Source organism: Pimephales promelas, chromosome 17 (assembly GCF_988280905.1).
Source record: "Pimephales promelas chromosome 17, fPimPro1.hap1.1, whole genome shotgun sequence".
NCBI classification, from domain to species: Eukaryota; Metazoa; Chordata; class Actinopteri; order Cypriniformes; family Leuciscidae; genus Pimephales; species Pimephales promelas.
Genome location: NC_142785.1, coordinates 13,796,133 through 13,816,984, shown reverse-complemented (window position 1 = coordinate 13,816,984; position 20,852 = coordinate 13,796,133). Strand labels below are relative to the sequence as shown.

At 44.4% G+C, this 20,852-nt stretch overlaps 6 protein-coding genes and 1 non-coding gene across 7 annotated transcripts; 6 read left to right on the top strand and 1 right to left on the bottom strand.

Annotated features, from left to right (window-relative positions):
* Positions 1 to 1,090: 1,090 nt before the first annotated feature.
* Positions 1,091 to 1,209, bottom strand: LOC120492972 (5S ribosomal RNA). Its single transcript, XR_005625637.2, has one exon. It is a non-coding gene; the product is annotated as a 5S ribosomal RNA (ribosomal RNA).
* Positions 1,210 to 3,585: 2,376 nt separating this feature from the next.
* On the top strand, positions 3,586 to 5,050 carry LOC148971483 (uncharacterized; the record flags this gene model as incomplete). Its single annotated transcript, XM_089121910.1, has 3 exons — positions 3,586 to 4,166; positions 4,275 to 4,350; positions 4,497 to 5,050. Coding segments are annotated over exons 1-3 (1,173 nt in total), but the record flags the coding sequence as incomplete, so codon positions are not given.
* Positions 5,051 to 5,053: 3 nt separating this feature from the next.
* On the top strand, positions 5,054 to 6,416 carry LOC148971482 (uncharacterized). Its single transcript, XM_089121909.1, has 3 exons — positions 5,054 to 5,605; positions 5,696 to 5,904; positions 5,993 to 6,416. The coding sequence occupies exons 1-3, from the start codon at positions 5,054 to 5,056 to the stop codon at positions 6,414 to 6,416; spliced, it is 1,185 nt and encodes a 394-aa protein (XP_088978035.1).
* Positions 6,417 to 6,737: 321 nt separating this feature from the next.
* Positions 6,738 to 10,480, top strand: LOC148971481 (uncharacterized). The gene is made up of 6 exons (XM_089121908.1): positions 6,738 to 6,767; positions 7,429 to 7,593; positions 8,576 to 8,864; positions 8,970 to 9,882; positions 9,979 to 10,012; positions 10,064 to 10,480. Exons 1-6 carry the CDS (start codon positions 6,738 to 6,740, stop codon positions 10,478 to 10,480), a joined length of 1,848 nt encoding a protein of 615 aa, XP_088978034.1.
* A 2,790-nt stretch (positions 10,481 to 13,270) lies between these two features.
* Positions 13,271 to 14,739, top strand: LOC148971480 (uncharacterized). The gene is made up of 4 exons (XM_089121907.1): positions 13,271 to 13,851; positions 13,960 to 14,035; positions 14,182 to 14,689; positions 14,733 to 14,739. Exons 1-4 carry the CDS (start codon positions 13,309 to 13,311, stop codon positions 14,737 to 14,739), a joined length of 1,134 nt encoding a protein of 377 aa, XP_088978033.1. The 5' UTR covers positions 13,271 to 13,308.
* Positions 14,739 to 16,101, top strand: LOC148971479 (uncharacterized). Its single transcript, XM_089121906.1, has 3 exons — positions 14,739 to 15,290; positions 15,381 to 15,589; positions 15,678 to 16,101. Exons 1-3 carry the CDS (start codon positions 14,739 to 14,741, stop codon positions 16,099 to 16,101), a joined length of 1,185 nt encoding a protein of 394 aa, XP_088978032.1.
* A 321-nt stretch (positions 16,102 to 16,422) lies between these two features.
* LOC148971478 (uncharacterized) lies at positions 16,423 to 20,165 on the top strand. The gene is made up of 6 exons (XM_089121905.1): positions 16,423 to 16,452; positions 17,114 to 17,278; positions 18,261 to 18,549; positions 18,655 to 19,567; positions 19,664 to 19,697; positions 19,749 to 20,165. Exons 1-6 carry the CDS (start codon positions 16,423 to 16,425, stop codon positions 20,163 to 20,165), a joined length of 1,848 nt encoding a protein of 615 aa, XP_088978031.1.
* Positions 20,166 to 20,852: the final 687 nt, after the last annotated feature.

Sequence of the window (20,852 nt, the reverse complement as noted above, 5' to 3'; positions counted from 1 at the left end):
TAGCACCCTGTAACGAACATGTTCTAACCATTAATAGTGAAGTGAAATAAAATTAAAAATGGTATATAGGGAGTGATACGTAAAAGTGAACTCTCCCTTTACTGTACAAAATAAAGCACAAATAAGAATAACATGATGGACGGAAAAATGCTATTTTTTTATTTTTTAACAATGAGTAGATGAAGCTGTATTTCTAATCATACTGAGCACACACACACACACACGTTGGTCTACTCATTATCATAATGGTTTTTATACTGAACAAACTGTGTATTCTATTCCCCAAGACGAAACCTAACCATCACAGAAAACTCGGATATGACACCTGAGTGGGGGCTCTGTGGAGTCGAAGCCAGTGAGCATGGCCCACCTTTTAATAGTGGCCAAAAACACATACAAATATTTAATGGTGTCATAGAACTGTGACACTTCTGGAATGTTTTTTCTGCATCATTCAGCACTAGGTTCTGGTTATTTGCTGCACAGTGTACATATGTTGCAAGTGTCTCTTTTTCCCTGATCCTGGCCTGCCCTCACGCATAGACGCCACTCATATTGGCCACTCCGTTGTATTCCTGAACACGACATTTAGAAATATCATGACGTTTTTTAAAATGCTGTCCAGTTCACTTACAGATCTGATCTGAAATCCAAGAAAAGCTTCAGCTACTTTGATATCAATAGCTATGTCCAATGTGTTCCTTACTATGGTGGTGACATATCTGTAAACTTGACCAAGTTGGTATTGCTTGGACAGGACTTGTGTGGTATAAATGGAAAAAAAAAATCTCTATGGTAGACTGAGATAGAGAGAGAAAAGCCTGTCGATCGCCCCCTGGAGGAGGAAGAGAGAGAAAAGCCTGTCGATCGCCCCCTGGAGGAGGAAGAGAGAGAAAAGCCTGTCGATCGCCCCCTGGAGGAGGAAGAGGTAATGACGAGACTGAGCTGTCCTTTGCACACTGAAAGGAGACAGAAGCCAGAGAGAAAGTGAAATGAAAGACAAATAAATGAAGCAATTGAATTTAAAACGATAAAGCAGGGACAACCATGGGAGCCGAGCCATGAAGTGTATTTGTGAAGATAAAGCAAAAGCTTACAGCACCTGGTATTCCCAGGCGGTCTCCCATCCAAGTACTAACCAGGCCCGACCCTGCTTAGCTTCCGAGATCGGACGAGATCGGGCGTGTTCAGGGTGGTATGGCCGTAAGCGAGAGTCTCAATCAATAAAGAGCTATTTAAAGAAGGGACACCGGGGCTCTAGGCCTGAATTCACACATGACCCAGGCTGAAGCTGCAAGGCAAACATAAACATTTTGTCACATTGGACAAAATCCATTTGGCCGGGTTAAAACAACTATGTGTACTAATTTTATCTCCATGACTCGAAGACAACAGGAACGACATACACTATAACATCCATTTACTGGGAGGAAGAAAAAGTTCACAAAAGGTGTCATACCTTTCAACAGTAGCAAACACGTCTTTAGATGAATGTGTTTAGTGTTGCATATTTAATTTACACTTTCCTGATTATTTTGTTTAAAAAGCGCCGTTATGTCCCCACACATGCAAGGCATGCGCCCACCAGGACACTATGGGGGTGGGGGCCCAAAACACCACTTTGGAATTCATTTTAATAGTTTATTTCTGTATCTTACATACATGAACACATTTTAACCATTAATAGTGAAGTGAAATAAAGTTAAAAATGGTATATATAGAGAGTGATACGTAAAAGTGTACTCTCTCTTTACTGTACAAAATAAAGCGCAAATAAAAATAACATGATGGATGGAAAGATGTTCTTTTTTATTCTTTTACAGTGAGTAGATGAAGCTGTATTTCTAAACATACTAAACATACAGTACATACATCTCTATGGCAGACTGAGATAGAGAGAGAAAAGCCTGTTGATCGCCCCCTGGAGGAGGAAGAAGTAATGACGAGGCTGAGCTGTCCTAGTTTGCACACTGAAAGCAGACAGAAGCCAGAGAGAAAGCGAAAAGAAAGACAAATAAATGAAGCAATTGAATTTAAAACGATAAAGCAGGAACAACCATGGGAGCCGAGCCATGAAGTGTATTAGTGAAGATAAAGCAAAAGCTTACAGCACCTGGTATTCCCAAGCAAATTCCCCTCCAAGTACCTAAGCGATCGTCAGACGTCCAATGGTTGAGCAGAGCTGAGCAGCGATCAGCCAATGGTTGAGCAGAGCTGAGCAGCGATCAGCCAATGGTTGAGCAATGCTGAGCAGAGCTCAGCGCTCAACAGACCAATCATTGAGCGACGATCAGAAACCGTCAACTAGCCTGACTCTGCGCGCTATTTTATACTGTCTGGCGGCCATCTCTATAATTTTTTTTGTGAATAGAGTTATTGATGATCGATTGGACTGTTCATTCTTACTCTCAGGTAAATTACGTTTGGTATAATTATGTGCTATTAAGTATTGAATGAAACTCGACGATATATTTTTGGGATAATAATTTGCTTGTATTAAAATAGCTAGGTTTGATTTCCCTGAAATGCGTTTAAAATGCGACCAGATTATTTATTTTACATGTTGACACCTTGAAGAATGTTACTACTAACGTTACTGTGTGGACTCGAAATGGAAAGCTTAAATATGCGTAAGTTAAGTCAGATGCGTTAGAAATGCATTGAAAATGAATGACTGAATGAATGAGCTAGCTAACTTTACCAATCAATCGTCTGGAGATAAGTTACTTCAAAAACGTGAACAGTGTGGAGTACAACAAATTCGATGTGTAAATATTAAGGGTGTAATGATAACCTCATATCACGATTCGATACGTATCACAGTGAACTCGATATGAATGATACGATATTATTGCGATTCTCCAAGACATAAAAGGTTAACAAAAATGTAGCTACTGTTAATTAAAATGCTAAATTTGACATTACATTGTGGGTTTAAATGAATAGGCTTGTACTTGGTGCTTATAACCCAAGGACAATGGTGACACCAGAATAAAGATATTCATGATTCTGAAGCTGAAAATACAGAATTATTATTGTAGACGAATATGCTTGCACTCCGTCACTGACTAGATATAGCCTATTTAAAATAAATGTAAGCCACTTTCAGACATTTGCCATTACCCACAATTATTTCCCCATTGCATTATTTTACAATATAATTAGCATGATTATATATAGTAGTTTAATGTAGTACTGACACTAAAACTCTGAAAACTTTTTTTTTTTGTCCCACACAGTAATTTTGATTTTGGGGGAACTATACATTAGACATATTGTCACTATCCACGATACGTATTTTTGCATTTTTGTATTGCGATTTGCGACATTTTGTGGCACAATATAATGTTACACCCCTAGTAAATATGCTTTAGAAGTGTAAACATGTCAACCGCGATTTGCATGCTAAAAACAAAGTGATGAATGAATGGGCTGTTTTGGGTTACTTCTTTTTTACAAGTGCTGCAGGGTCTCTAAAAATGTAATCATGTATGTTATGTATAAATAAATATGTTTAAATAAATAAATATATAAAAAAAAATTTGTATACTTAAAATGTATTTAAGCCCTCATCTGCTTTTATTTTTTACTCATTTATTCATGTTTTCTGTACCAGATGAAACATGGAGAAGCCTAGACATCGGTGCAGCGTGTGCGACAAAACTTTCACTGTAAAGTCCAACCTGACGAGGCATCTGAAGATCCATACTGTCATCAGGGAGACCTTTGACTGTGATGTCTGCATGAAGAGCTTGACCACCAAATCATTGCTGGTCAGCCATCAAAAGCAACACCAGTACCCCAACATCATTTTGTACCGGCAAGGAGAGGCCAGGCTGCAGTGTACAGAGGCAGCAAAGTCTGTGGCAGAGACCCCCAGCACCGTTGTTGACCCTGCATGGCTGGATCCCAAGACAGCAGAGGCGGCTGCCAAGAGGTCCGGGGGTGAGCTGTGGAAAGGTCAGCTGGTCATCGTGTTCGGGAAGTACGCCGGTCAGACCTTCAGGTGGCTTCTAGAAAACGATGTCGGCTGGCTGGTGTGGTTGCTGTTCCAGTACTGCCAGCAGGGAGAGCAGAACGAGCTGCTGAAGTGGCAGAAGGAGCGACTGCTCGAGTACGCCAGAGATTTCCCTCCTGTCACATGGCACCTTGACAGGAGGTTGAAGGTAAGATAAACCCAGTTACCTTTTAGACCTGAGTAATTGATGTTAAGCAGTATTAGTAAAAGTATCATTTTATGAGATTATTTTATGGCTGTGTTTTATTTTCTGCAGAAAGAGCAATCAAAGAAAGACCGGGCTCCGTCAACCATCCCCGACGTCAGCGATGCCGAGTTGTTGGCTGCTGCAGGTATAGTAGCATTATGCTGAAATGAACATGAAATGACTTTGTAGTATGCTGGGGAGCTGCTAGGACTTGTGTTTGTGCCACGTGAAATTTATCAGTATATATCGAGCGATGCTTTTGATACATTTTTGTGGTGTTCTCCTCTTCAGAGAGTGTCCTGGACGGGTCCGAGGTGTCGGTCAGCACACAGCTGACCACCTGGGGAGACCTCGCCAGCACTGTGTACCAGGACGACAGGCCCGGACCCTCGTCTCTCCGAGAGACCTCGGAACCCGGTGGTGTCGTGCTGGAGGGCTGGCAGAAATTCTGGGAGCAGCCGCCTGAATCCGCCCAAGCCCTTGGTATAGCCCCCGCGAACATCAAGTGGCTGAAGACCAACGAGACCTACGGGCTGTTCGAGAGGGCATCCAAGTACAAGAATGTCAGGGGAGAGATGGCCGAGAGGAAGCTCTTTAAGGAGAAGATGGAGTTCCACCCACCCCCACCTCCTATGGCCATCAAGGGAGCTGTGCCCAACATGCTCTCCTTCTTCACCACCCCTGCATTCTTCTGGCGCCCAGTCGGCGTGATGAAGGCATTGATCCGCTGCCCCAACACCAACTGCCCCGCACCGCCAGAGTACTACCTGGAGAAGAGAGGGTACGGCAGCTACGCCAGGCAAGTGTGCGGAATGAACTTCCATTACACCCTGCTGACTGAGAGGTTGATGTGCAAACACTGTCTCAAGCTGAGGGAGGAGCCGAGCCAGGCACACGCGGACGACAGTGACGACGAGGAGGACGGCGCCCACCGTGCCCAGCAGCAGTACACCTGGCTGGCGTACAGTCCGAAAATTCTGATGAACCTCGCCCCGGCCGTCAGAAGCATGTTCCCTGCCATAATCTGCGGCAAGCGTGCTGTGGACAGGAGTGTGGTCACCCTGATGAGTGACCGACTCAACTCTGTCTCAATGAGCAAGGTGCAGAGGCTGCTGCAGCAGAGCCACGACGAGTGGTACGTGGAGCGTCGGGACCTGTACCAGACTCTCCTGTATGATGCCTACAAGTCAGCGGCTGGAACGTCTTCGTCTCAGCAAGGCATCCTCTCGTTTGCCAGAGCAGCCGGCACTTACACCCCTCCCATCGCCCCGTCTCCCCTTCCGTCTGCTCGGGTCCTGAGGCGTGCGCACCTGATCCTGGAGATGGAGAAGATGCCCGTTTACAGGGACCAAATCCTCAGTACAACTGGGGAAATCTTGTGCATCGACGGCACGAGGAAGGTATGTACAGCTTAAAGAACTTGTGATCATATGGAACAGACTGACTCTTGATAAGCACCATGCAATGAATGTTCTGCTTTGTTTTTATAGATTCTCAAGAAGATCTACGGCGATGGCCAGGGCACCATGCAGTACGTCACTAGCGTGCTGAATGAGTGGGGCCAGTTTTTGACCACAGTGGTGGTGGCGTCCGAGTCCGAGGGGTGCTACGCACGCATGGCCAGAGGTTTGGTCGCCCGCTTTCGGCGTGCCAACGCCCCTGCTCCGAAGGTGGTGTACGCAGACAACAACTGCTGTCGGTGAGTTCAATAGCCGTTGAAACCTATGATGAAATGTATAATTCAACATGTAGCACACCTAGACAAAATGTCATGATATAATTTTCAGTGACAGCGGTTCGTCGTTCTTGGAAAATCTGTTTGGTGACTGGGTGAAGAGGGGTACCGTTATCAGGCTGGACATCCGCCACTGGCTGCACCGCTGGGACGCCGTCGTGATTAAGCAGAGCCACGCCAAGTACGGGGCTTTCATGAGTGCCATGGCGGGTGCCGTGCTTGCCTACAACAAGCTTGACATGGCGCTCCTGATCCAGGCGGTCAGGAACGGTAACCCAGAGCTCTACGGCAGGTACTCTGATGAGGAGATGATGGCCTTCCTCAAGCCTCATCAGATCAGGTCATATGTAAGGCGTATTACCCGGGGGGTTGTGGTAAGTGTGGCTTTCATATTCACATATATTCAACTGATCCAGATCCAACACTCAACGCTGATAATATATCCTATGTGTTACAGGAAACTGCTTTGGTTATAGAGTCCATCCTTGCTGAGTTCCGGGGACCAGCCGGCCTTGACATCGATGGCATTCACCTGTTCAAGTCGCCAGAGGCAGTCGACGCTCACTGGGCAGTTGCGAGCAAGCACCTCAGTTGCATGCAGGTGGGTTAATGTCTGATGTAAGGGAAATTTTAAACTGAATATTAATCTAACCATGGTTTATCAGTTGACCTCATTTATCTGCTAAGTCTCTAAAACAAATGTACAGTACTAAGACATTTTGTACTTTAGGGATGTGTGTATGTCAAGCACCTGATTGTGTGTATAAATAACAAATATGAGAAATGGAACCAGACAGATGACGAAGTTCGAGCTTGACATCTATGAAGTAATCATTAAAACAAAGTCTCCTCTACCTGGTAACAGAGGAGGCAGTAAATGAAGAACCAATCATATTATCTTTCATATTATCTTTTCCTTTTTGAATATGTGTATCTGCCTGTGTGTTTTATAATACATAGATGTTTTATTTGTTTTTAGACAGAGATGATTCATACAATAGATGCGTTTTTTTAGTAAATGCTGTGTCAGGGAAATTGCAAAATAGGACAGACAGGCCAGGTCAAAAGGACAGAAAAGTCTGCCCGGTAACAATAACTAACTTGAGTGTGAGGAAAAGGAGAACTGGAACCTGTATACGTGCAGGAGCCTTGGCAAGGAAAGGAGGGGTACATCAAGAAGGGGGATTATTTGTGTATATAAAGTCTGGAAATTGAGAAGGATTTTTGCCCTTCTCATATCAGAATTTGTCTGTGTGTGAACTGCCTAATTTCTTATAAGAAATAAAATACTAATGCTTATGACTTTCGAGACTTTCACTTGTTCTTTAATTGTTGTTTAAGATCCAGGTAGAGAAAAAAAAATATTCCACAACACTGATTAATAATGTAATTAATGTCTGTGTGTCAAAACCATTCAGACTTGTATATGGCAACATTTCAAAAGGACACCAGAATAAAAAGGACCTTGCAATATGTTGTGTGTTACAGGATCCCCCTGGCATACCGCTGTATGTGTCTGTGAAGGTGGTTGTGATGAACGGCGTCCGACTCAACAAGTACAGGTGTCGACGAGGCAGCAACTCTCTGGAGGGGTTGCACGCCCACCTGGTCAATGCCGTCCCTTCACAGCGATGTGGGATTATGCCATTCCAAGTGAGTGATTAAAACATAAGATATATGTATAAAGCTTTATTGCAGACACGTAAGCAATAAGGTACGAGAGGCTGTGCTGTATCGTGAATAAGTAAGGACTGAAGGGCGTTGTTAGGAGCGAAGCGAAGCATAGGTTTATTGCTTTTATAAAACTTTTATACCACACAGTATTAAAGTAAAAAAAAAATGTATCTGTGCAGCTTTCATGAAGTTAAATCAATAAAAGCATTCCTTCCGCTAGAAAAAATAGTCCCTGACCTTAAACGACAACGTTCCAATGTGTAATATGCATGAAAGCTCAAATAAAAACAACAAACCATTCTTAAACTTTGTCTCATTCTTTTGATTTTTTACAACACAATATTTGTGAAATTTCCTCACAAAAATAGGCATAGCTTATCTCTCAGCATGAGAAAACATTTTTTTGTTTATTCCGTTATTTTCTCTCTGCAATGAACTTAATATTTACATAGCATAAATAAAAACACAAGGGCACATATTTTGATAGGTAACAGTTAGGTCTTTAATCTATTTTATTAATGTTATTAATGAACAAGAGATTACTTTTTATTGTTGTTTATTTAAATTTATTTGAACAACTCTGTTTATTGTGTACTCATTAAATATTTGTCTCATTATATTTAATGCAAGGTCGCTCCAGTGCTTTTTTTGTTTTAAGTTTGGCCTCCAGTAGCTCTGTAGTTGTGGTTGCTAAGGGTGTTGCTAAGGGCGCTGTGATAAATAGAACTGTTGGGTGAAGCGGTCATAGCCGTGTTTTATCGTGAAAAAAGCACAGCTATTGACCAATCAGAATCAAGGATTGGAACCAACTGTTTTATACATTTTCGTATAGCACATCATACAGTATAATTTAAAAAGAAAAGTTTCAATGATAGTTTCAATGATACATTTTATTTCACAGCTCCAGTCATCACTAGTAAACATTGTACACAATAACACTCAAAATGGGAATGTGTTTCAGGTATACTTGGTGTCCTTTGCCATGCAGTGGAACCACCGCATGGCATCGCTCCGTGTCGCTGGTGGTCATGGCCAGCAGACGTCGTGCTTGGACGCGCGGCAGATCCAGCGCATCAACCAGCAGGCCGAGGTTCTCTTCGGCAAGGAGCACGTCCTGGAGCCCAACTTTGCTGCACCGATGCCGCTGCCCGAAGCGTACGAGCACCCAGATGAGGAGGAGCTCCTTGGTGTTGAGTACGCCATGTGCCAGTCCACCAGCTTCACTGCCAGGGACTACTACGTGCAGAAAGGTACAGTACTTGATAACACACTTAAACAATGATGACAAACCTGGTGAAAAAAAAACTATTGTTGTGTAGACATGTTTGTGATTTAGTACAATGACATATTTGCAGTTGAGGAAGAGCAGTCACGTGAGGAGGAGGAGGAGGAGGAGGAGTCGGCTGAGCAGGGAGACGATGAGATGGTGGACGAGGGTCTCGGCATGTCTTCTGATACAGAGGAGGACCCAATAGACAGAGTGTCTGGGAAGCATGTCGTCCTCACCCAGGCAGAACAGGCGGAAGAAGAGGACAGTCCTGCCCTGCAAGACGTGCTGATGAGCCATCAACATCGACATCTGCATCTGCCAGGTATAGAGGAAGTGGAGGCACTGGCCTTGCTCCTCCTTGAACTGGCCAACAACAGCGACCACCACCTAGTGCCGGCTGACCTCAGGCATAAGATCGCGGCCGCCGCCAACTCTCTCCACGACCATGACAAGACCGCCGCCCGCTTCGTCAAGCGGTACGAGTCCAGGTGGGGCTACACTTTGTTCGGTCGGTGCCTTGGGGCGGACTCTCCTGAGACCAGAGCAGCCCAGAAGACCAAGTTTGGCTGCATGAGGTACGCTCAGGCGGCACAGGTGACCGAGGACAGTCGCCTGCTCTACCTCCTCCTCAAGATGCTGAAGAACCGAGCGCCGGCCAATCAGCTCACCTCCCCCAGCAAGGTCACGGCTTCTTTGAAGGGACAGTATAAGAGGATTGCAGACCGAGTCCGAGATGACCCCATCCTCGGCGGTCTCGCCATTCCACTGCCCAACTTAAATGCCAAGTCCATCTCGACCTTCGCTGCCAGGGAGGAGAAAAAGGCCAACTACAGGGCGACGGTACTGCCAAAGGTGACGCCTCACCTGAAAGTGCTGTCGGACGCACCATTCCCGGAAGCTCCTGCGCTACCAACATCCCTCCCGCCGCCAGACCGGCCTCAGGTCCAGTACCAGCACGTTCTTCACAAGGCTGGAAAAAGGCGTGGTGAGAAGCGGAGGTAAGTTGTCATAAGCACTTTCACCTGTTGGCTGTGGAAAGCAAATAGCACACACGTCATATCAATAGTCATTACATGTGTATTTTATATTTCCAGATTATTTGTTGAAGAGCCAGACCCTGTGCCTCCTGTGAACTGGCTCGTTCAGCCCACAGCGTCTTCCTCCTCCACTCGGCCAAAGCCTGCTGCGCCCACCCACCTCCAGCCAAAGCCTGCTGTGCCTACCTATAGACCACCCCCTGTGTCGGCAGCACCCATACTGCTAGTTCTCCCCGCACAGCCACAGGCTCCCTCCGTCCTGTTTCGTGGGCCATCCTGCAGCCAGAGGTTTGTACCTCCTGCACCAACAGTCAAGGCATTCATGCCGAACAAGTCCTTGCGGCCATGTGGGGCTTGCCACGTGCCTAATTGTGGTGGACAGCGGAAGAGGTACACTCCTTCCAAGGACAAAGTGGCAGGAAGCACCCAGAAGATATTTTCCTATTGTCCATCCACTAGGAAATGCACCACCTCTGGGTTTGACAGTGTGGTGTACGACAGCTTTGAACACTTTAAAAGTGTGGTGGATGCAGAGCTGGAAAAGAGGAAAACTGTGTAAATAACTGTGATGCCACTTCTCCTGTGCCATCTGTAGGAGAAAGAGGCTTGTTGTGTTTGTTTGTGTGTTTGTTTGTTTGTGTTTTAAAGTTCTTCAAGTACAATCTATTTATTTATATAGTTCAAAAATGCACTTTACAGTTTTACTTAAGAATGTTCTTGTGTTTGTTTTTTATTATAATTTATGTTGCTTTTAAACTGCACTTTACAGTTTTACTTAAGAATGTTCTTGTGTTTGTTATTTATTATTATTTATGTTGCTGTTAAAAATGCACTTTGTAGTATCTTTTTATATACAAACACGTTCTGGCCTAGGTTCAATTGCAATCAGTTCTGACCTAACACAATAAGTTTACATACCCTTTAGTGGTTGTTCATGTTCAGATAATCTGTGTTTTTGTCATGCGTGTTTTTTGTATGTCTTTGTCTGCTTCATGTTTAACAAAAGTTTGCCAAAGAAAACACACAAAAAAAATGTAACAAACAGGAATGGCTTGAGCCTTTATTTGAAGCACCTGTTCTTTTTTGGGCTTTGGCCTGTATAAACTAATTGTTGTTGTTTTTTTATCTTTAGTACAAGTTTGTGTTTTTATTATTCTTATTCTTATTAATGTTATTTATGTGTGCGTGTCATTGTGATGTTTGTATGTCTGTCAGCTCCATGTTTAACTAAATGTTTGCAAATGGTAGTTAATGCTCTCGTCTTGTCTCGTGTTCTCGCTCGTAGATCTGTACCTTGTCGTGGTGAGCGAGCTTTAAACCAAACAGATCTTGTTTACAAGTGTTTTCATGCATTACCTTTAAATGAAAAAAATTCTGGGTGAAAAATAAAAGTTGTAAAAGTATTTCAAGTATTTTGGAGTCTCTGTATGCTTGGTTTTCAGAAGGGGCGGGATAGTGTCAAAAAAATAAAATAAAATAAAAAGACACATCAAAGCAATTACAAGTCCTTGTTTCTTCACTGCCACTCCCAGAGGTGTGAATACACCCCACTGTGCGCTGGCTGTAGCCCCTGGGTGGTCACAAAAATGTGAGAGTGCACTAATACATTACACCCTTTCTTAATTCAGCACATAAATGTAAGAATTTGCACACTTTTCCACTTGACTAGAAGAATCTCATCAGCTACATCAACTCATACTATGCAAATAATAAACAAAACATTCAGCAGACTAGTGGAGTTCAATAAACTAAGCTGTGTATGTACATGACAATTTCTGTAAATAACACTTCAGGATGTTGACCACCAGATGGCATCATCCATTTTGATCATTTTCAATCGATCCCAGGGTCAAGGAATATGTACTTGCAGGGGTCATGGGCCATTCCCAAGCAAATTCCCCTCCAAGTACCTAAGCGATCGTCAGACGTCCAATGGTTGAGCAGAGCTGAGCAGCGATCAGCCAATGGTTGAGCAGAGCTGAGCAGCGATCAGCCAATGGTTGAGCAATGCTGAGCAGAGCTCAGCGCTCAACAGACCAATCATTGAGCGACGATCAGAAACCGTCAACTAGCCTGACTCTGCGCGCTATTTTATACTGTCTGGCGGCCATCTCTATAATTTTTTTTGTGAATAGAGTTATTGATGATCGATTGGACTGTTCATTCTTACTCTCAGGTAAATTACGTTTGGTATAATTATGTGCTATTAAGTATTGAATGAAACTCGACGATATATTTTTGGGATAATAATTTGCTTGTATTAAAATAGCTAGGTTTGATTTCCCTGAAATGCGTTTAAAATGCGACCAGATTATTTATTTTACATGTTGACACCTTGAAGAATGTTACTACTAACGTTACTGTGTGGACTCGAAATGGAAAGCTTAAATATGCGTAAGTTAAGTCAGATGCGTTAGAAATGCATTGAAAATGAATGACTGAATGAATGAGCTAGCTAACTTTACCAATCAATCGTCTGGAGATAAGTTACTTCAAAAACGTGAACAGTGTGGAGTACAACAAATTCGATGTGTAAATATTAAGGGTGTAATGATAACCTCATATCACGATTCGATACGTATCACAGTGAACTCGATATGAATGATACGATATTATTGCGATTCTCCAAGACATAAAAGGTTAACAAAAATGTAGCTACTGTTAATTAAAATGCTAAATTTGACATTACATTGTGGGTTTAAATGAATAGGCTTGTACTTGGTGCTTATAACCCAAGGACAATGGTGACACCAGAATAAAGATATTCATGATTCTGAAGCTGAAAATACAGAATTATTATTGTAGACGAATATGCTTGCACTCCGTCACTGACTAGATATAGCCTATTTAAAATAAATGTAAGCCACTTTCAGACATTTGCCATTACCCACAATTATTTCCCCATTGCATTATTTTACAATATAATTAGCATGATTATATATAGTAGTTTAATGTAGTACTGACACTAAAACTCTGAAAACTTTTTTTTTTTGTCCCACACAGTAATTTTGATTTTGGGGGAACTATACATTAGACATATTGTCACTATCCACGATACGTATTTTTGCATTTTTGTATTGCGATTTGCGACATTTTGTGGCACAATATAATGTTACACCCCTAGTAAATATGCTTTAGAAGTGTAAACATGTCAACCGCGATTTGCATGCTAAAAACAAAGTGATGAATGAATGGGCTGTTTTGGGTTACTTCTTTTTTACAAGTGCTGCAGGGTCTCTAAAAATGTAATCATGTATGTTATGTATAAATAAATATGTTTAAATAAATAAATATATAAAAAAAAATTTGTATACTTAAAATGTATTTAAGCCCTCATCTGCTTTTATTTTTTACTCATTTATTCATGTTTTCTGTACCAGATGAAACATGGAGAAGCCTAGACATCGGTGCAGCGTGTGCGACAAAACTTTCACTGTAAAGTCCAACCTGACGAGGCATCTGAAGATCCATACTGTCATCAGGGAGACCTTTGACTGTGATGTCTGCATGAAGAGCTTGACCACCAAATCATTGCTGGTCAGCCATCAAAAGCAACACCAGTACCCCAACATCATTTTGTACCGGCAAGGAGAGGCCAGGCTGCAGTGTACAGAGGCAGCAAAGTCTGTGGCAGAGACCCCCAGCACCGTTGTTGACCCTGCATGGCTGGATCCCAAGACAGCAGAGGCGGCTGCCAAGAGGTCCGGGGGTGAGCTGTGGAAAGGTCAGCTGGTCATCGTGTTCGGGAAGTACGCCGGTCAGACCTTCAGGTGGCTTCTAGAAAACGATGTCGGCTGGCTGGTGTGGTTGCTGTTCCAGTACTGCCAGCAGGGAGAGCAGAACGAGCTGCTGAAGTGGCAGAAGGAGCGACTGCTCGAGTACGCCAGAGATTTCCCTCCTGTCACATGGCACCTTGACAGGAGGTTGAAGGTAAGATAAACCCAGTTACCTTTTAGACCTGAGTAATTGATGTTAAGCAGTATTAGTAAAAGTATCATTTTATGAGATTATTTTATGGCTGTGTTTTATTTTCTGCAGAAAGAGCAATCAAAGAAAGACCGGGCTCCGTCAACCATCCCCGACGTCAGCGATGCCGAGTTGTTGGCTGCTGCAGGTATAGTAGCATTATGCTGAAATGAACATGAAATGACTTTGTAGTATGCTGGGGAGCTGCTAGGACTTGTGTTTGTGCCACGTGAAATTTATCAGTATATATCGAGCGATGCTTTTGATACATTTTTGTGGTGTTCTCCTCTTCAGAGAGTGTCCTGGACGGGTCCGAGGTGTCGGTCAGCACACAGCTGACCACCTGGGGAGACCTCGCCAGCACTGTGTACCAGGACGACAGGCCCGGACCCTCGTCTCTCCGAGAGACCTCGGAACCCGGTGGTGTCGTGCTGGAGGGCTGGCAGAAATTCTGGGAGCAGCCGCCTGAATCCGCCCAAGCCCTTGGTATAGCCCCCGCGAACATCAAGTGGCTGAAGACCAACGAGACCTACGGGCTGTTCGAGAGGGCATCCAAGTACAAGAATGTCAGGGGAGAGATGGCCGAGAGGAAGCTCTTTAAGGAGAAGATGGAGTTCCACCCACCCCCACCTCCTATGGCCATCAAGGGAGCTGTGCCCAACATGCTCTCCTTCTTCACCACCCCTGCATTCTTCTGGCGCCCAGTCGGCGTGATGAAGGCATTGATCCGCTGCCCCAACACCAACTGCCCCGCACCGCCAGAGTACTACCTGGAGAAGAGAGGGTACGGCAGCTACGCCAGGCAAGTGTGCGGAATGAACTTCCATTACACCCTGCTGACTGAGAGGTTGATGTGCAAACACTGTCTCAAGCTGAGGGAGGAGCCGAGCCAGGCACACGCGGACGACAGTGACGACGAGGAGGACGGCGCCCACCGTGCCCAGCAGCAGTACACCTGGCTGGCGTACAGTCCGAAAATTCTGATGAACCTCGCCCCGGCCGTCAGAAGCATGTTCCCTGCCATAATCTGCGGCAAGCGTGCTGTGGACAGGAGTGTGGTCACCCTGATGAGTGACCGACTCAACTCTGTCTCAATGAGCAAGGTGCAGAGGCTGCTGCAGCAGAGCCACGACGAGTGGTACGTGGAGCGTCGGGACCTGTACCAGACTCTCCTGTATGATGCCTACAAGTCAGCGGCTGGAACGTCTTCGTCTCAGCAAGGCATCCTCTCGTTTGCCAGAGCAGCCGGCACTTACACCCCTCCCATCGCCCCGTCTCCCCTTCCGTCTGCTCGGGTCCTGAGGCGTGCGCACCTGATCCTGGAGATGGAGAAGATGCCCGTTTACAGGGACCAAATCCTCAGTACAACTGGGGAAATCTTGTGCATCGACGGCACGAGGAAGGTATGTACAGCTTAAAGAACTTGTGATCATATGGAACAGACTGACTCTTGATAAGCACCATGCAATGAATGTTCTGCTTTGTTTTTATAGATTCTCAAGAAGATCTACGGCGATGGCCAGGGCACCATGCAGTACGTCACTAGCGTGCTGAATGAGTGGGGCCAGTTTTTGACCACAGTGGTGGTGGCGTCCGAGTCCGAGGGGTGCTACGCACGCATGGCCAGAGGTTTGGTCGCCCGCTTTCGGCGTGCCAACGCCCCTGCTCCGAAGGTGGTGTACGCAGACAACAACTGCTGTCGGTGAGTTCAATAGCCGTTGAAACCTATGATGAAATGTATAATTCAACATGTAGCACACCTAGACAAAATGTCATGATATAATTTTCAGTGACAGCGGTTCGTCGTTCTTGGAAAATCTGTTTGGTGACTGGGTGAAGAGGGGTACCGTTATCAGGCTGGACATCCGCCACTGGCTGCACCGCTGGGACGCCGTCGTGATTAAGCAGAGCCACGCCAAGTACGGGGCTTTCATGAGTGCCATGGCGGGTGCCGTGCTTGCCTACAACAAGCTTGACATGGCGCTCCTGATCCAGGCGGTCAGGAACGGTAACCCAGAGCTCTACGGCAGGTACTCTGATGAGGAGATGATGGCCTTCCTCAAGCCTCATCAGATCAGGTCATATGTAAGGCGTATTACCCGGGGGGTTGTGGTAAGTGTGGCTTTCATATTCACATATATTCAACTGATCCAGATCCAACACTCAACGCTGATAATATATCCTATGTGTTACAGGAAACTGCTTTGGTTATAGAGTCCATCCTTGCTGAGTTCCGGGGACCAGCCGGCCTTGACATCGATGGCATTCACCTGTTCAAGTCGCCAGAGGCAGTCGACGCTCACTGGGCAGTTGCGAGCAAGCACCTCAGTTGCATGCAGGTGGGTTAATGTCTGATGTAAGGGAAATTTTAAACTGAATATTAATCTAACCATGGTTTATCAGTTGACCTCATTTATCTGCTAAGTCTCTAAAACAAATGTACAGTACTAAGACATTTTGTACTTTAGGGATGTGTGTATGTCAAGCACCTGATTGTGTGTATAAATAACAAATATGAGAAATGGAACCAGACAGATGACGAAGTTCGAGCTTGACATCTATGAAGTAATCATTAAAACAAAGTCTCCTCTACCTGGTAACAGAGGAGGCAGTAAATGAAGAACCAATCATATTATCTTTCATATTATCTTTTCCTTTTTGAATATGTGTATCTGCCTGTGTGTTTTATAATACATAGATGTTTTATTTGTTTTTAGACAGAGATGATTCATACAATAGATGCGTTTTTTTAGTAAATGCTGTGTCAGGGAAATTGCAAAATAGGACAGACAGGCCAGGTCAAAAGGACAGAAAAGTCTGCCCGGTAACAATAACTAACTTGAGTGTGAGGAAAAGGAGAACTGGAACCTGTATACGTGCAGGAGCCTTGGCAAGGAAAGGAGGGGTACATCAAGAAGGGGGATTATTTGTGTATATAAAGTCTGGAAATTGAGAAGGATTTTTGCCCTTCTCATATCAGAATTTGTCTGTGTGTGAACTGCCTAATTTCTTATAAGAAATAAAATACTAATGCTTATGACTTTCGAGACTTTCACTTGTTCTTTAATTGTTGTTTAAGATCCAGGTAGAGAAAAAAAAATATTCCACAACACTGATTAATAATGTAATTAATGTCTGTGTGTCAAAACCATTCAGACTTGTATATGGCAACATTTCAAAAGGACACCAGAATAAAAAGGACCTTGCAATATGTTGTGTGTTACAGGATCCCCCTGGCATACCGCTGTATGTGTCTGTGAAGGTGGTTGTGATGAACGGCGTCCGACTCAACAAGTACAGGTGTCGACGAGGCAGCAACTCTCTGGAGGGGTTGCACGCCCACCTGGTCAATGCCGTCCCTTCACAGCGATGTGGGATTATGCCATTCCAAGTGAGTGATTAAAACATAAGATATATGTATAAAGCTTTATTGCAGACACGTAAGCAATAAGGTACGAGAGGCTGTGCTGTATCGTGAATAAGTAAGGACTGAAGGGCGTTGTTAGGAGCGAAGCGAAGCATAGGTTTATTGCTTTTATAAAACTTTTATACCACACAGTATTAAAGTAAAAAAAAAATGTATCTGTGCAGCTTTCATGAAGTTAAATCAATAAAAGCATTCCTTCCGCTAGAAAAAATAGTCCCTGACCTTAAACGACAACGTTCCAATGTGTAATATGCATGAAAGCTCAAATAAAAACAACAAACCATTCTTAAACTTTGTCTCATTCTTTTGATTTTTTACAACACAATATTTGTGAAATTTCCTCACAAAAATAGGCATAGCTTATCTCTCAGCATGAGAAAACATTTTTTTGTTTATTCCGTTATTTTCTCTCTGCAATGAACTTAATATTTACATAGCATAAATAAAAACACAAGGGCACATATTTTGATAGGTAACAGTTAGGTCTTTAATCTATTTTATTAATGTTATTAATGAACAAGAGATTACTTTTTATTGTTGTTTATTTAAATTTATTTGAACAACTCTGTTTATTGTGTACTCATTAAATATTTGTCTCATTATATTTAATGCAAGGTCGCTCCAGTGCTTTTTTTGTTTTAAGTTTGGCCTCCAGTAGCTCTGTAGTTGTGGTTGCTAAGGGTGTTGCTAAGGGCGCTGTGATAAATAGAACTGTTGGGTGAAGCGGTCATAGCCGTGTTTTATCGTGAAAAAAGCACAGCTATTGACCAATCAGAATCAAGGATTGGAACCAACTGTTTTATACATTTTCGTATAGCACATCATACAGTATAATTTAAAAAGAAAAGTTTCAATGATAGTTTCAATGATACATTTTATTTCACAGCTCCAGTCATCACTAGTAAACATTGTACACAATAACACTCAAAATGGGAATGTGTTTCAGGTATACTTGGTGTCCTTTGCCATGCAGTGGAACCACCGCATGGCATCGCTCCGTGTCGCTGGTGGTCATGGCCAGCAGACGTCGTGCTTGGACGCGCGGCAGATCCAGCGCATCAACCAGCAGGCCGAGGTTCTCTTCGGCAAGGAGCACGTCCTGGAGCCCAACTTTGCTGCACCGATGCCGCTGCCCGAAGCGTACGAGCACCCAGATGAGGAGGAGCTCCTTGGTGTTGAGTACGCCATGTGCCAGTCCACCAGCTTCACTGCCAGGGACTACTACGTGCAGAAAGGTACAGTACTTGATAACACACTTAAACAATGATGACAAACCTGGTGAAAAAAAAACTATTGTTGTGTAGACATGTTTGTGATTTAGTACAATGACATATTTGCAGTTGAGGAAGAGCAGTCACGTGAGGAGGAGGAGGAGGAGGAGGAGTCGGCTGAGCAGGGAGACGATGAGATGGTGGACGAGGGTCTCGGCATGTCTTCTGATACAGAGGAGGACCCAATAGACAGAGTGTCTGGGAAGCATGTCGTCCTCACCCAGGCAGAACAGGCGGAAGAAGAGGACAGTCCTGCCCTGCAAGACGTGCTGATGAGCCATCAACATCGACATCTGCATCTGCCAGGTATAGAGGAAGTGGAGGCACTGGCCTTGCTCCTCCTTGAACTGGCCAACAACAGCGACCACCACCTAGTGCCGGCTGACCTCAGGCATAAGATCGCGGCCGCCGCCAACTCTCTCCACGACCATGACAAGACCGCCGCCCGCTTCGTCAAGCGGTACGAGTCCAGGTGGGGCTACACTTTGTTCGGTCGGTGCCTTGGGGCGGACTCTCCTGAGACCAGAGCAGCCCAGAAGACCAAGTTTGGCTGCATGAGGTACGCTCAGGCGGCACAGGTGACCGAGGACAGTCGCCTGCTCTACCTCCTCCTCAAGATGCTGAAGAACCGAGCGCCGGCCAATCAGCTCACCTCCCCCAGCAAGGTCACGGCTTCTTTGAAGGGACAGTATAAGAGGATTGCAGACCGAGTCCGAGATGACCCCATCCTCGGCGGTCTCGCCATTCCACTGCCCAACTTAAATGCCAAGTCCATCTCGACCTTCGCTGCCAGGGAGGAGAAAAAGGCCAACTACAGGGCGACGGTACTGCCAAAGGTGACGCCTCACCTGAAAGTGCTGTCGGACGCACCATTCCCGGAAGCTCCTGCGCTACCAACATCCCTCCCGCCGCCAGACCGGCCTCAGGTCCAGTACCAGCACGTTCTTCACAAGGCTGGAAAAAGGCGTGGTGAGAAGCGGAGGTAAGTTGTCATAAGCACTTTCACCTGTTGGCTGTGGAAAGCAAATAGCACACACGTCATATCAATAGTCATTACATGTGTATTTTATATTTCCAGATTATTTGTTGAAGAGCCAGACCCTGTGCCTCCTGTGAACTGGCTCGTTCAGCCCACAGCGTCTTCCTCCTCCACTCGGCCAAAGCCTGCTGCGCCCACCCACCTCCAGCCAAAGCCTGCTGTGCCTACCTATAGACCACCCCCTGTGTCGGCAGCACCCATACTGCTAGTTCTCCCCGCACAGCCACAGGCTCCCTCCGTCCTGTTTCGTGGGCCATCCTGCAGCCAGAGGTTTGTACCTCCTGCACCAACAGTCAAGGCATTCATGCCGAACAAGTCCTTGCGGCCATGTGGGGCTTGCCACGTGCCTAATTGTGGTGGACAGCGGAAGAGGTACACTCCTTCCAAGGACAAAGTGGCAGGAAGCACCCAGAAGATATTTTCCTATTGTCCATCCACTAGGAAATGCACCACCTCTGGGTTTGACAGTGTGGTGTACGACAGCTTTGAACACTTTAAAAGTGTGGTGGATGCAGAGCTGGAAAAGAGGAAAACTGTGTAAATAACTGTGATGCCACTTCTCCTGTGCCATCTGTAGGAGAAAGAGGCTTGTTGTGTTTGTTTGTGTGTTTGTTTGTTTGTGTTTTAAAGTTCTTCAAGTACAATCTATTTATTTATATAGTTCAAAAATGCACTTTACAGTTTTACTTAAGAATGTTCTTGTGTTTGTTTTTTATTATAATTTATGTTGCTTTTAAACTGCACTTTACAGTTTTACTTAAGAATGTTCTTGTGTTTGTTATTTATTATTATTTATGTTGCTGTTAAAAATGCACTTTGTAGTATCTTTTTATATACAAACACGTTCTGGCCTAGGTTCAATTGCAATCAGTTCTGACCTAACACAATAAGTTTACATACCCTTTAGTGGTTGTTCATGTTCAGATAATCTGTGTTTTTGTCATGCGTGTTTTTTGTATGTCTTTGTCTGCTTCATGTTTAACAAAAGTTTGCCAAAGAAAACACACAAAAAAAATGTAACAAACAGGAATGGCTTGAGCCTTTATTTGAAGCACCTGTTCTTTTTTGGGCTTTGGCCTGTATAAACTAATTGTTGTTGTTTTTTTATCTTTAGTACAAGTTTGTGTTTTTATTATTCTTATTCTTATTAATGTTATTTATGTGTGCGTGTCATTGTGATGTTTGTATGTCTGTCAGCTCCATGTTTAACTAAATGTTTGCAAATGGT

Excerpts from the sequence above, each read along its gene's own strand:
- LOC148971482 (XM_089121909.1), top strand. The coding sequence starts at position 5,054 with ATGTGCAAACACTGTCTCAAGCTGAGGGAGGAGCCGAGCCAGGCACAC. Across the intron at positions 5,606-5,695 it reads GCATCGACGGCACGAGGAAG|ATTCTCAAGAAGATCTACGG; the intron begins GTATGTACAGCT and ends TTGTTTTTATAG. Across the intron at positions 5,905-5,992 it reads GCAGACAACAACTGCTGTCG|TGACAGCGGTTCGTCGTTCT; the intron begins GTGAGTTCAATA and ends TATAATTTTCAG.
- LOC148971481 (XM_089121908.1), top strand. The coding sequence starts at position 6,738 with ATGACGAAGTTCGAGCTTGACATCTATGAA. Across the intron at positions 7,594-8,575 it reads GTGGGATTATGCCATTCCAA|GTATACTTGGTGTCCTTTGC; the intron begins GTGAGTGATTAA and ends AATGTGTTTCAG. Across the intron at positions 9,883-9,978 it reads AGGCGTGGTGAGAAGCGGAG|ATTATTTGTTGAAGAGCCAG; the intron begins GTAAGTTGTCAT and ends TTATATTTCCAG.
- LOC148971480 (XM_089121907.1), top strand. The coding sequence starts at position 13,309 with ATGGAGAAGCCTAGACATCGGTGCAGCGTGTGCGACAAAACTTTCACT. Across the intron at positions 13,852-13,959 it reads ACCTTGACAGGAGGTTGAAG|AAAGAGCAATCAAAGAAAGA; the intron begins GTAAGATAAACC and ends TATTTTCTGCAG. Across the intron at positions 14,036-14,181 it reads CGAGTTGTTGGCTGCTGCAG|AGAGTGTCCTGGACGGGTCC; the intron begins GTATAGTAGCAT and ends TCTCCTCTTCAG.
- LOC148971479 (XM_089121906.1), top strand. The coding sequence starts at position 14,739 with ATGTGCAAACACTGTCTCAAGCTGAGGGAGGAGCCGAGCCAGGCACAC. Across the intron at positions 15,291-15,380 it reads GCATCGACGGCACGAGGAAG|ATTCTCAAGAAGATCTACGG; the intron begins GTATGTACAGCT and ends TTGTTTTTATAG. Across the intron at positions 15,590-15,677 it reads GCAGACAACAACTGCTGTCG|TGACAGCGGTTCGTCGTTCT; the intron begins GTGAGTTCAATA and ends TATAATTTTCAG.
- LOC148971478 (XM_089121905.1), top strand. The coding sequence starts at position 16,423 with ATGACGAAGTTCGAGCTTGACATCTATGAA. Across the intron at positions 17,279-18,260 it reads GTGGGATTATGCCATTCCAA|GTATACTTGGTGTCCTTTGC; the intron begins GTGAGTGATTAA and ends AATGTGTTTCAG. Across the intron at positions 19,568-19,663 it reads AGGCGTGGTGAGAAGCGGAG|ATTATTTGTTGAAGAGCCAG; the intron begins GTAAGTTGTCAT and ends TTATATTTCCAG.